This window comes from Tiliqua scincoides, chromosome 2 (assembly GCF_035046505.1).
Source record: "Tiliqua scincoides isolate rTilSci1 chromosome 2, rTilSci1.hap2, whole genome shotgun sequence".
In the NCBI taxonomy this organism is placed as follows: Eukaryota; Metazoa; Chordata; class Lepidosauria; order Squamata; family Scincidae; genus Tiliqua; species Tiliqua scincoides.
Window position 1 is genome coordinate 92,452,744 of NC_089822.1, and position 12,090 is coordinate 92,464,833.

At 43.9% G+C, this 12,090-nt stretch overlaps 1 protein-coding gene across 3 annotated transcripts in view; it reads right to left on the reverse strand.

Annotated features, from left to right (window-relative positions):
• The window catches only part of SLC44A1 (solute carrier family 44 member 1), a 113,596-nt gene that overhangs the window by 60,049 nt on the left and 41,457 nt on the right, over positions 1-12,090 (reverse strand). For all 3 annotated transcript variants that reach the window (XM_066615172.1, XM_066615174.1, XM_066615171.1), the window contains one exon: positions 9,258-9,394. In XM_066615172.1, the coding sequence (XP_066471269.1) occupies positions 9,258-9,394 (137 nt within the window). The remainder of the gene's footprint in view (positions 1-9,257; positions 9,395-12,090) is intronic.

The following is a 12,090-nucleotide window of genomic DNA, read 5'->3' on the forward strand; positions in this document are numbered from 1 at the left end:
CGGCCCCCAACACAGTGTCAGAGAGCTTATGTGGCCCTCCTGCCAAAAACTTTGGATCCCCCTGCCTTTAACCATTGCATAGAAGAAGTAATATTGCTAGGCGCAGCTCAACATGGAACAGTTTAAAAAGCTGCACCGGCCAAAACTACGTCTTCTATACAATGCTTAAAGGTATAGGCACTCTTTCCCTCTTTGTATCTGGTAAGTCAACTAATAAAAAGCACACCTAGGTCCTGCTTACTCATTAAGCGGTCTGGAAAATAAGAATGGCAGAGAAGCACACATGATCCTAGGAAAGTTATCAAGTTAAGTTTTCTGTCCAGGAACTAAGAGCCCAATCCCATCCTCCCCACGTACCACTACCCCCCCCCCCAATAATGCAGCTGTGCCAAAACAGTCATGATGTATCCAGTAGAGAGGGGGAGCAGATCAGGAGACTTCAGAGGTGAAAGGGGATTTAAATCTCTTTACACCTCTGTAAGTCTCCCACTCCGCAATGCGTCTCCTCAGACTTGCCCCAGCGGTTTCATTAACACAAGTCTGAGGAGAGAAACGGCGTGGGGAGGCAGTAGGAAAGGGAAATAGTATCTGGTGCATACCATTACTGCTGGATTCATCCCTCCCACATCCTATTCACTGCATTATGCCCCCTTCCTGCCTAGTTTTGCCTCCTGTGCTGCCCCTGTCTTACCTGCTCTGGGGGTAACATGCATGGGAAGGCTCCAGCTTTCTTGCCATTACACTACTCAGAGCTCTACCAGAGCGCCTCTTACAACTGGCACTGACTGCTTTACGGCAGTTCGCACCAGTGAAAGAAGTGCTACAGCAATGGATGGCCCAGATAGGATTGGGCCATAAGACAGAGCACTCACACTCTTTTTATTGTGGAGGAAACAAAGCAAGTGTATTGCATTGATTTGAATGTGGCATTACCCTGACATGGGTTGAAAGGTGGAGGTCAGACCGTAATGTCTGGAAAATTCCACATTCAAACACATGGCACAGTCCAGCTTCCTCATTAGGACAAAGGGGTGGGGAAGTGAATGTGTGTGCCCAAAATTACTAACAGGTTGAGATTTCTGTTCAGAATATAGCAAAAGGGCAACGCTATTGGTTGCAAGTTCTACAGAAATCAATTGGCCTTATTTTTAATTAAATGCTCCTACAGTGTGTGTGCTAAATCTATTTCTTGAGTAATCTGGATTGGGGGGGGCATTCTGTTTTAAAAACTTAAACCTAGGATATTGAGAACTTCTTGTTACAGTTGGTTTTGTTCATTTAAACTTTTTCTTAGTAATTGTAGAACTTTCTCCACAATAACACTATATTTTAAACACTTCATTGGTCACTGCCGGGCTTACAACACATTATTTAAAATGTTATCATTTAATTACATTTTCTTTGGCAGTAAACCTGATTCACAAAACTTGAATGAGCTTTAAGCCAAGGAAAAAATAAATTAAAAACCCCAAATAAAAAATGAGTTGTTTCTTTAAAATCAATTTGTAGTATAAAATCTGATGTCAACTAAGGAAAAAAAATTATGTCCAAAGAGTTTTTAATTCTGCTTTTAGAATAAAGACAGTAGGTGAAATGGAACACTAAGCTTGGTGGTCCATAGATAAGCCTTCTGCTCAAGCATTCCTTCCTCCCCATTCCTACTACTACTTAGATTTCTCCTGGTCTTGCACAGGAAGTCATAGTTTGCCATTATACTATACAACCAATTCCAAACAGTCTGAACTGGGAGCCAGTTACATCATTTGGTGCTGCCTAACAGCGCACTTCCTGGAAAGCTACCTCATCTGGGCCTATCACAGGCCCACAACAGTGTCAGCGGCAGGAACACCAGTGAGCAGGAAGAGGTTTTAGCATCATGTCCCTGCAGTATTTCTCTTAACTGTCCTACCACAGCTTTTGTATTGTATTGCATTGTTCATGTATATAGGCTACCTTAGGGATGATTTAAGTTGAAAAGTGGGGTACAACATTGCAAAATAAAAAATTGGTAGTGAGGGAGGAAATCAGAATATGTGAAGAGAGGAGGAGGAAGACATGGTACACAAGAACAGGCTTGTTTACAAATAGCAACAACATGGTTTTGAATTACGTCTGAACCATTCCACTATTCACAGGATCTCTCACTACACACACACACACAGAGAGAGAGAGAGAGAGAGAGAGAGAGAGAGAGCATGCGACTGTGTGTATATATGTAAAAACACAGAGTATTTTTCTAACATAAAGTAAGAAAAACATTTCCAGTTAACTGACTCAGATCCTAAAGCCTTTTAATTATGAAAACTGAACTAAGAAAGTTCCCCCTCACAACAGTGTCCATTAAGTAATCTTGCAGCAAAATTATTTCTTATTACTTCAATCCAGTCACTGATTTCTCCTGATGGTCAGCACTTGCATCTATTTTTGAATAGGCTTACTTCAAGCACAAGCTGCTGCCCCACCCCAAGGTCACACAAAGTGAAGGGAGATTAGAGTGTCTTTTCTGATAAAATCCAGCACCTCAGTTTAGGATTAACACGTTAATGCTAATTTAAAAACCTGAACAGGTTAGCACAAGAGACTAAAACTTCAGAGGGGAAAAAAAACTTTTAAAACAGAGATTGCTTTATGCTGTCACCTTTACTATTTGAGAGTGATTTTTTTCACTGTTCATATCAACAGTATTCAAAATAGAGCATGCTAAATTACAGAAATTGCACAAAGTCCTCTCTAATGTATCTGGATGGTGCAACCTATCTCCATTTCTAAGGACTACAGCTGCATATCACAACCATTTGTTAATTCTGACACTGATTGTATTTTGGTAGGACAAACACAGATATGCCCTATGCAGTGTCTTGTAGTCCTTCAAACAAGTTCTATTGTCCCCATATTACACCTGAAGAACTGAGGTTGAGAGTCAAACGTTTATTGGGTTAAACAGCCCATAAGCCACACACCTATAAGGAAATTGAAAACACATTAAAACAAGAATTGGCCACATCCACAACACACCCTTTACAAAAACTGCTTAAAAGTCGTTTCAGTCTTAGAGCAGCCACTTATTTCCCTAGCTGCTGTGTATTTCAGGAAGGAAAAGAAAATATCTGATGGTGTGTCTAATTCAGACAAAGGACAGTCACAGAAGCGTGCTGATAGTAGCTTTTGAAAGCAAACTTTCATCTGTGCTGTTTGTAGTGCATTACAGTGTGCAACCATATATGCCTGCCTCAGCTTGGGAACCACCAACATATTGTAGGACATAATGTCCTAAAGAATCATTCCCAAATCAGACCAAGACCTAAGTAAATTTCACATTCAAACTTCCTATAAATACGTAGCCAAGTCTTTTGTAAAGAACTGGTGTGGAGTTAACAGGGATGTGGCGGACCACATCCTCAAGCTGAATTCTGTGTCTCCGTCGCTCCTTGACTCAAGTGGCAAACAAGTTGTCACAGGCGCTGTTGCAACTCATCCAGAGATGTTTTCAGAGTCGGTTTGATTCAAGTCTGAGTCTTTTCAAAAAATAAAACCACGGAAGCCACAAAAAAGCAAGCAAGCAAGCACACACACACACAGACTCACAAAAGCAAGTCTTGACTAGAGTCTATTCAAGAATTTTCATTTTTAGGTAAAACCCCTAAGTCCCAAGTCAGCACCCAAGCTTTAGACACCCATGACTCGAGTCCATACAGGGTCACAAATAAAAAGTGTTTTCGCAACTCAAAACTGAGTCATCCAAGTTGTGGCACATCCCTGGGAGTTAATAGATTCTAGTCCATGTTGCATTGTCTGACAGGTAGACAGAAAGGACTTTCATTCAGAAAGACTGTATTACTCTGCAGGTCTTCTGTAGTTTAAAAAAATTTAAACTTTTCGAAGAGGATGTTTGCAGGGTAGAATCAGCTGGAAGGGTTGGGGCATAAGTCATGAGCATAAGTCTGAGGCATGAGTGTGTCCTCGGTGCAAGGAGCTCCAGGGATTCAGGGAAGGCATCCGCTCCCTTGAAACCTTGGTGGCCGACCTGGAGAAGCAGAGGCAGGCAGAGAAGCACCATGGGGAGACTTCAGGGGACGATCAGGCTTCTTTCCAACCTCAGGCATGCAGCTCCTCAGCCGCCCAGGTGGGAAGTCTCGGGGCTGGAGGACATCATCCTGGAGAGGAAGGAAACAATCCCCTAGGGGGGACCCCTTCTCCAGGGGTCGGGCCTGTATCTGAACGCACTCAGGATACTCCTCAGCGGGAGGGGGGTCGGCGGCTTCTTGTAGTGGGGGATTCAATTATTAGAAACATAGAAAGGTGGGTTTGCGACAGATGTGAGGACCGCATGGCGACTTGCCTGCCTGGTGCGAAAGTTGCAGACATCACTTCTCATCTAGACAGGCTGGTAGATAGTGCTGGGGAGGGGGTAGCGGTTGTGGTTCATGTTGGCACCAACAACATCGGCAAGTGTAGCCGGGAGGTCCTGGAGGCCAAATTTAGGCTATTCGGTAGGAAGCTGAAAGCCAGGACCTCAAAGGTAGTGTTCTCTGAAGTGCTACCTGTTCCACGTGCAGGGCCAGCTAGGCAGGCGGAGATCAGGGGTTTCAATGCGTGGATGAGAGGGTGGGGTAGGGAGGAGGGGTTTAGCTTCGTTAGGCACTGGGGAATGTTTTGGGACAAGCGGGGCCTATACAAGAGGGACGTGCTTCACTTGAACCAGAATTGAACCAGACTGCTGGCGCATAACATTAAAAAGGTGGCAGAGCAGCTTTTAAACTGATCCCTGGGGGTAAGCCGACAGGAGCCGAGGGGCATCCGGTTCGGAACTCCTCATCCCTATGGGATGAGGATGGGAAGGTTAGAGAACAACAAGGTAAAGGCAGAGTAGGAGAAGAAATTGGGAATGGTAGCATGATGGGATGTGATAGACGGTGTGGCACAATGAGAGGATCCAGGGATAAAGGAGCTAATAAGCAGCCCATCCTGGGGCATTCCATGTACAAATGCTTTTATGCAAATTCCCGAAGTCTCTGAGCAAAGATGGGAGAACTGGAATGTCTGGTGACTAGGGAAAACATTGACATAGTGGGCATAACAGAAACCTGGTGGAATGTGGAGAATCAGTGGGATATCGCAATCCCGGGCTATAAACTCTACAGGAGGGACAGGGAGGGGTGTGTTGGAGGTGGGGTGGCTGTTTATGTTAAGGAAGGGATAGAATCCAGCAAAGTAGAGATTGAAGGTGGGCCTGACTCCATAGAATCTCTATGGGTTAAATTACCAGGCCTGAGGAATGATGTAATACTGGGGGCATACTATCATCCTCCAGACCAGAAACTGGAAGGGGACCTTGAAATGAGGAAACAGATCAGGGAGGTGACAAGGAGGGACAGGGTTGTAATCCTGGGGGACTTCAATTATCCTCAAATTGACTGGGTCAATTTGTGTTCTGGTCACGAAAAAGAGACCAGATTCCTTGACATGCTGTGCCTTAGAGCAGATAGTCATGGAGCCCACCAGAGGACAGGTGACTCTAGATTTAATATTGTGCAGTACTCAGGACCTGCTTAGAGATGTCAATGTTACTGAGCCATTGGGGAACAGTGATCATGCTGCGATCCGTTTTGACATGCATGTCGGGGGAAGAATACCGGGCAAATCTCTCACAAAAACCCTTCTGACGAGTGGACTTCCCTCAAATGAGGAGGCTGGATAGAAGGAGGTTGAAAGGGAAGGTAAAAAGAGTCCAGTCTCTACAGAGAGCATGGAGGTTGCTCAAATCAACAGTAATAGAGGCCCAGCCGAAGTGTATACCGCGAAGGAAGAAGGGCTAAACTAAGTCCAAGAGGGTGCTTGCATGGCTAACCAGCCAAGTTAGAGAGGCTGTAAAGGGCAAGGAAGCTTCCTTCCGTAAATGGAAGTCTTGCTCTAATGAGGAGAAAAAAAAGGAACATAAACTGTGGCAAAAGAAATGTAAGAAGATGATACGGGAGGCCAAGAGAGACTATGAGGAACACATACCCAGCAGCATTAAGGGGAATAAAAAAAGCTTCTTCAAATATGTTAGAAGCAGGAAACCCGCCAGTGAAGCGGTTGGCCCCCTGGATGGTGAGGGAGGGAAAGGGGAAATAAAAGGAGACTTAGAGATGGCAGAGAAATTGAATGAGTTCTTTGCATCTGTCTTCACAACAGAAGACCTCGGGCAGATACCGCTGCCCAAACGGCCCCTCCTGTCCAAGGAATTAGGTCAGATAGAAGTTAAAAGAGAAGATGTTTCAGACCTCATTGATAAATTAAAGATCAATAAGTCACCAGGCCCTGATGGCATCCACCCAAGAGTTATTAAGGAATTGAAAAATGAAGTTGCTGATCTCTTGACTAAGATGTGCAACTTGTCCCTCGAAACGGCCACAGTGCCAGAGGATTGGAGGATAGCAAATGTCACACCGATCTTTAAAAAGGGAAAGAGGGGGGCCCGGGATATAGGCCAGACAGCCTAACATCTATACCGGGTAAGATGGTGGAATGCCTCATCAAAGATTGAATCTCAAAACACATCGACGAACAAGCCTTGCTGAGGGAGAATCAGCATGGCTTCTGTAAGGGTAAGTCTTGCCTCACAAACCTTTTAGAATTCTTTGAAAAGGTCAACAGGCATGTGGATGCAGGAGAACCCATGCACATTATATATCTGGACTTTCAGAAGGCGTTCAACACTGTCCCTCACCAAAGGCTACTGAAAAAACTCCACTGTCAGGGAATTAGAGGGCAGGTCCTCTCCTGGATTGAGACCTGGTTGAAGAGCAGGAAACAGAGAGTGGGTGTCAATGGGCAATTTTCACTATGGAGAGAGGTGAAAAGCGGTGTGCCCCAAGGATCTGTCCTGGGACCGGTGCTTTTCAACCTCTTCATAAATGACCTGGAGAGAGGGTTGAGCAGTGAGGTGGCTAAGTTTGCAGGCAACATCAAACTAGTGTGCCGCAAATGGTCTGCAGGTGAGCCATGGGAATTTGGGGGAGGGTCATTTATTAGTACAGTCATTGGGGAATGTGAGGCCCCTCCATCAACAGCATGGTGTACTTTGTCAACTGTCAAAACACTGATGGTGTGGCCTTGACAATTTTAGTACCTTGTCAGTGCGTCATGAGACAAAAAAGGTTGAAAACCACTGCTGTATAGCGTAGGTACAGCCCTTACTACATCTGCCTTAATTTTACAACAAAATTTAGGAACTCCACATTTCCATTGTAAGATGCAGTTCTGCCCTCAGTAAGAACAGGACACAAGAAAATCACAGAGAGGCATAAAAGGTCAAAGCATTTCTACAGAAGATGAACCAACAGGGCATGCATTAAAAGCCTTTGGGAATGCTTTTGTTCTCTAAAAGGAAAAAAGAAAAAATAGGGAACTCTACAGATTTTTCTGTTTCCCACAATGATGGCTGTGAATCACTTGTCACAAAATGTACATTTACTGTATAAATTCTTGTAACAAGTTTGAGCACGCTTAAGCACCAAAAATTTGCGTTTTCTACCATTTTCTATCAATTGATTTTGCCAATTAAATTAGTCTATTACACTTTTGTCCTTCTGGCATCAATTCCTACTATGATATTCAGGCTATCACCAGTTTAAAGAAATCCCAGTTGACTAGGTTTTAATCAGTTAATCAAGTCTGCATATATTTGCATATGAAACAATAGTTTCTAGGAAAAACGGGGGATTTTCCAAAAGAGATACAGATGCTGTAGCACAACATTCCTCAAACTGTGGGTTGGGAACCACTAAGTGGACTGGAAGTCAGTTTCAGGTGGGCCACATAGTACCTAGCTCAGCAGTCACTGAAAATACAGAGTTGAAAACACAGGGTACAGAGCTATTGGGCAGGGCAGACTCCTGGTGGGAGAGAAGCACAGTGCTTTGCCCTGACTAGGTGGGAAGAGGGCTGGGTGGTTGAAGAAGGAGAAGGTCCAAGTCTGCTTTGACTTGGACCTGGGACTGATGGAATGTTTGAATTCCGAGCTATGCAAAACAACCACACACACAACAACAACAACAAAGTGTAATGGGAACTTTGGCAGATCATGGCTTAGATTTGAATCCTAAATTGATGATGATATTGTCATCATATTGATGATCAATTGATCATCATCAATTGATGATGATCAATTGAAGATGATCAATTGATTATGATATTCCAGCCACTACATCACTTCCAGTTAATGACATCACTTCAGGTGGGTCACGACGGATGGTCATTCTAAAAATTGGGTCCCAGTGCTAAAGAAGCAGATACCCTTGGAATCTGAAAGAGGCATTTCTGCCTATGTGAACAAGAAGCAGAAATATCTGCTCAGATGAGGAGAGAGATCTTGGGGTGGTGGTGGACAGGTCGATGAAAGTGTCGACCCAAATGTGCGGCGGCAGTAAAGAAAGTCAATTCTATGCTTGGGATCATTAGAAAAGATACTGAGAACAAAACAGCTAATATTATAATGCTGTTGTACAAATCGATGGTAAGGCCACACCTGGAGTATTGTGTCCAGTTCTGGTCGCCACATCTCAAAAAGGACATAGTCGGAATGGAAAAGGTGCAAAAGAGAGTGGGCTGGGGCACCTTCCTTATGAGGAAAGGCTATGGCGTTTGGGCCTCTTCAGCCTAGTTTGAGACACCTGAGGGGGGACATGATTGAGACATACAAAATTATGCATGGGAAGGATGAAGTGGATAGAGAGATGCTCTTTACACTCTCACATAACACCAGAACCAGGGGACATCCACTAAAATTGAGTGTTGGGATAGTTAAGACAGACAAAAGAAAATATGTCTTTACTCAGTGTGTGGTCAGTCTGTGGAACTCCTTGCCGCAAGATGTGGTGATGGCATCTGGCTTGGATGCCTTTAAAAGGGGATTGGACAAGTTTCTGGAGGAAAAATCCATTATGGGTTACAAGCCATGATGTGTATGTGCAACCTCCTGATTTTAGAAATGGGCTATATCAGAATGCCAGATGCAAGGGAGGGCACCAGGATGCAGGTCTCTTATTATCTGGTGTGCTTCCTGGGGCATTTGGTGGGCCGATGTGAGATACAGGAAGCTGGACTAGATGGGCCTATGGCCTGATCCAGTGGGGCTCTTATGTTCTTATCTAGGACAGTGCATCACACCTGTACTTTGGCAAACAACTGTGCTAAAAATAATGAATAATTTTTTAAAATTTGCTGTCTGATCTATCAAACACTACAGTCCTACTAACACTGATGCTTTGTCTTACCGTTATTATCTGCAAATTTCTGAACATCGGCCAGAGTTTTCAACTCGCTCCGTGGGCATGCTGATACGCAGAGAGCAATGGACTTGATCTTCCGCTGTACTAGGTCTACATTGCATGGGTCCCAAAAGAACACATACCTTTAAGAAAAACACACAATCAAGAACAGAGACAAATTACATTTTAAGGCTTAGGGCTTCGCAGTCAAGGAATATTTCTACTGGTAAGAAAGCTCCCAAGTTTTTGTGCAATCCTAATGAGGGTTTCTTCATTTAAAAGCATGCTTTAGTTAAAAGATTTTTATGCCACCTTTCCAAGGCTCAAAATGAATTACAATGGCCATTAAATATATTAAAATGCTATCTTTAAATATAAATATAAATATAAAATCCTTGTGACCTCTATCCTTCGCAAGCACAGTGGCCGAAATTAACACAGAACCTAGGGGATTAACCCAGAAATCCATTATGATGAAGTTCCTTTGTATTGATGGATGTACACTTAGTTATTGCATGAGCCCCATACACTCCCCGTTTCTTCTTAGGCAACCACCAGAAGAAAAAGCAGGGGATAAAGCAAGAAAAACCGACACTGGCAACAAAAGACTGGAGTATACCAGATGATAAGAACATATACCAGATAAGATAGAGGCTCTCCTGGTTTGGAAATCCTCGATGCAGGTGCTGGATTATCAGCTTGCTCTGAATGGGGTCGCACTCCCTCTGAAGGAGCAGGTTCGCAGCTTGGGGGTCCTCCTGGACTCGCAGCTGCTCCTGGTGGCGGCTGTGGCTAGGGGGGCCTTTGCTCAGCTTCGACTGGTGCGCCAGCTGCAGCCGTACCTGGATCGTGCAGACCTGGCCACGGTGATCCATGCCACGGTGACATCGAGGTTAGATTATTGTAACGCGCTCTATGTGGGGCTGCCCCTGAAGATGGTTTGGAAACTGCAATTAGTGCAGAATGCGGCAGCCCGTGTGGTCACTGGAGCTAGGCGGTTTGACTCTGTCAGTCCGCTTCTCCGGGAGCTACATTGTCTGCCCATTCGTTTCCGGGCCCAATTTAAGGTGCTGGTTTTGACCTTTAAAGCCCTATACTGCTCTGGGCCAGGGTATCTCAGAGACTGCCTACTCCCATACAATCCGGCTCGCCCTCTCAGGTCATCAGAGAAGGCCTTTTTACAAGTGCCGCCACCCAAGGAGGTCCGGGGGGCGGCTGCAAGAAATAGGGCCTTCTCAGTAGTGGCACCAGCATTATGGAACTCCCTTCCCCTTGACTTGAGAATGGCTCCCTCTCTTGAGAGTTTCCGGCGAGGCCTGAAGACACTGCTGTTTATACAAGCCTTCTGATTTTTTGGCCTTCTTAACATTTTTTACACATCTTGTAGTTTTTTACAGGCCTGATTCCTCTGTGACTTGCTCTTTTGTGCTCTTTTTATTCTGTCTTTTAATCTGACTACTGTTTTTATGGTCTCTGTTAATGTGTTTTTAATATGTTTTTTATCTGCTATTTGTGCTAATTTATGTTTTTAAATCTGTTTTTTACATGTTGTTAGCCACCCTGGGTCCCTTTCAGGGAGAAGGGCGGGATACAAATAAAGTTTATTATTATCAGTATTATACCAGAATTCACAACTGTCTGTAAGAATCCAACTGCACTAGTGTCTCTCATTTCTCACTGATGAATTTTTTCCCTGATCTATTAACTTTTCTTTAACTTAATATATTTGGCTAGGAGCAACAAACACAGAAGTGTATTGCAGAACATATTACTGGTATAACCTAATTATCCATGGATTTTTCACCTGACTTTTTATCTCAATGTGATGAGAAGGGCCCTTTAAATTAAAAGAAAAAAGTTGTTTAATAATAGCCTCGTTAATGCGACATTGGGCAGATGGCTGACAATCCACCTATCATGCTCTCTCCAGGCACTTAGAACAGCTTCACTCCAAGGCAAGCAACACTTCCCTTTCCCCTGAGCACATGAAAGAAAGATAATCACTTTGCATTCTTTCCCAGCGCTGCGCTCTGGATGAAGGGAGAGGTCACTGACTCAGAGTGGAGCCTTTCTAAGCACCTGGAGAGAGACTGATTGATTAATTGTCTGCCTAATATCTCTGTCTTACATCACAAAGGTAAGCAAGGCTATTTTTAAATCACCTGGCAAAGGGATACTGTTTTTTAAATGAATTTGCTTTAATGTGATATTTGCCATCCACATGAGTTCTGGGAATGGAACCCTTGCAAATACTGAGATTCCACCTGTATATAGGTTTTATAGATGTGTACACTTACCGCCTTCCACAAACACACCATTCAGTAATACAATTTGACATCCTTATACACCAAAGTTACCTACAGTATTTTCTACATACCTTTCATTTTAGAAAAAAATGTACAGAACAATTTCCCAAATACTGTAGGGAAGACATACACCTGATAAAGAAAGGTTGCAAGAAGCCCATTTCAATTGATTGATCACAGTCACAGACTGATCTCCAAACATATTAAAGTGCCACTATTATCCAGCTTCAGCATTCCACTGTAAAATGTATTTTACAGTAATTTACAGTCACAAAATAAGAAGAAAACCTTTATTTCACACTGAAGCCTCGGGCAGCCCATTTCTAAAGGCAGCACTGTTGCTGTGGGCAGTTGCACCAAAGCAGCTACTGCTGCATCATGCAGGACGGTGGCAGGACTTCGTATTTTTGTCTCCTTCCCCTGGGGAAAGCCCCAAACCCTGCAATGGGGCTTCTCAAGTCTGTGCTGGCTATTTTGCTGGCACAGAGTTGAAAGACTCTGGGCACAGTCCTAACCCCTTATGTCAGTGCTTT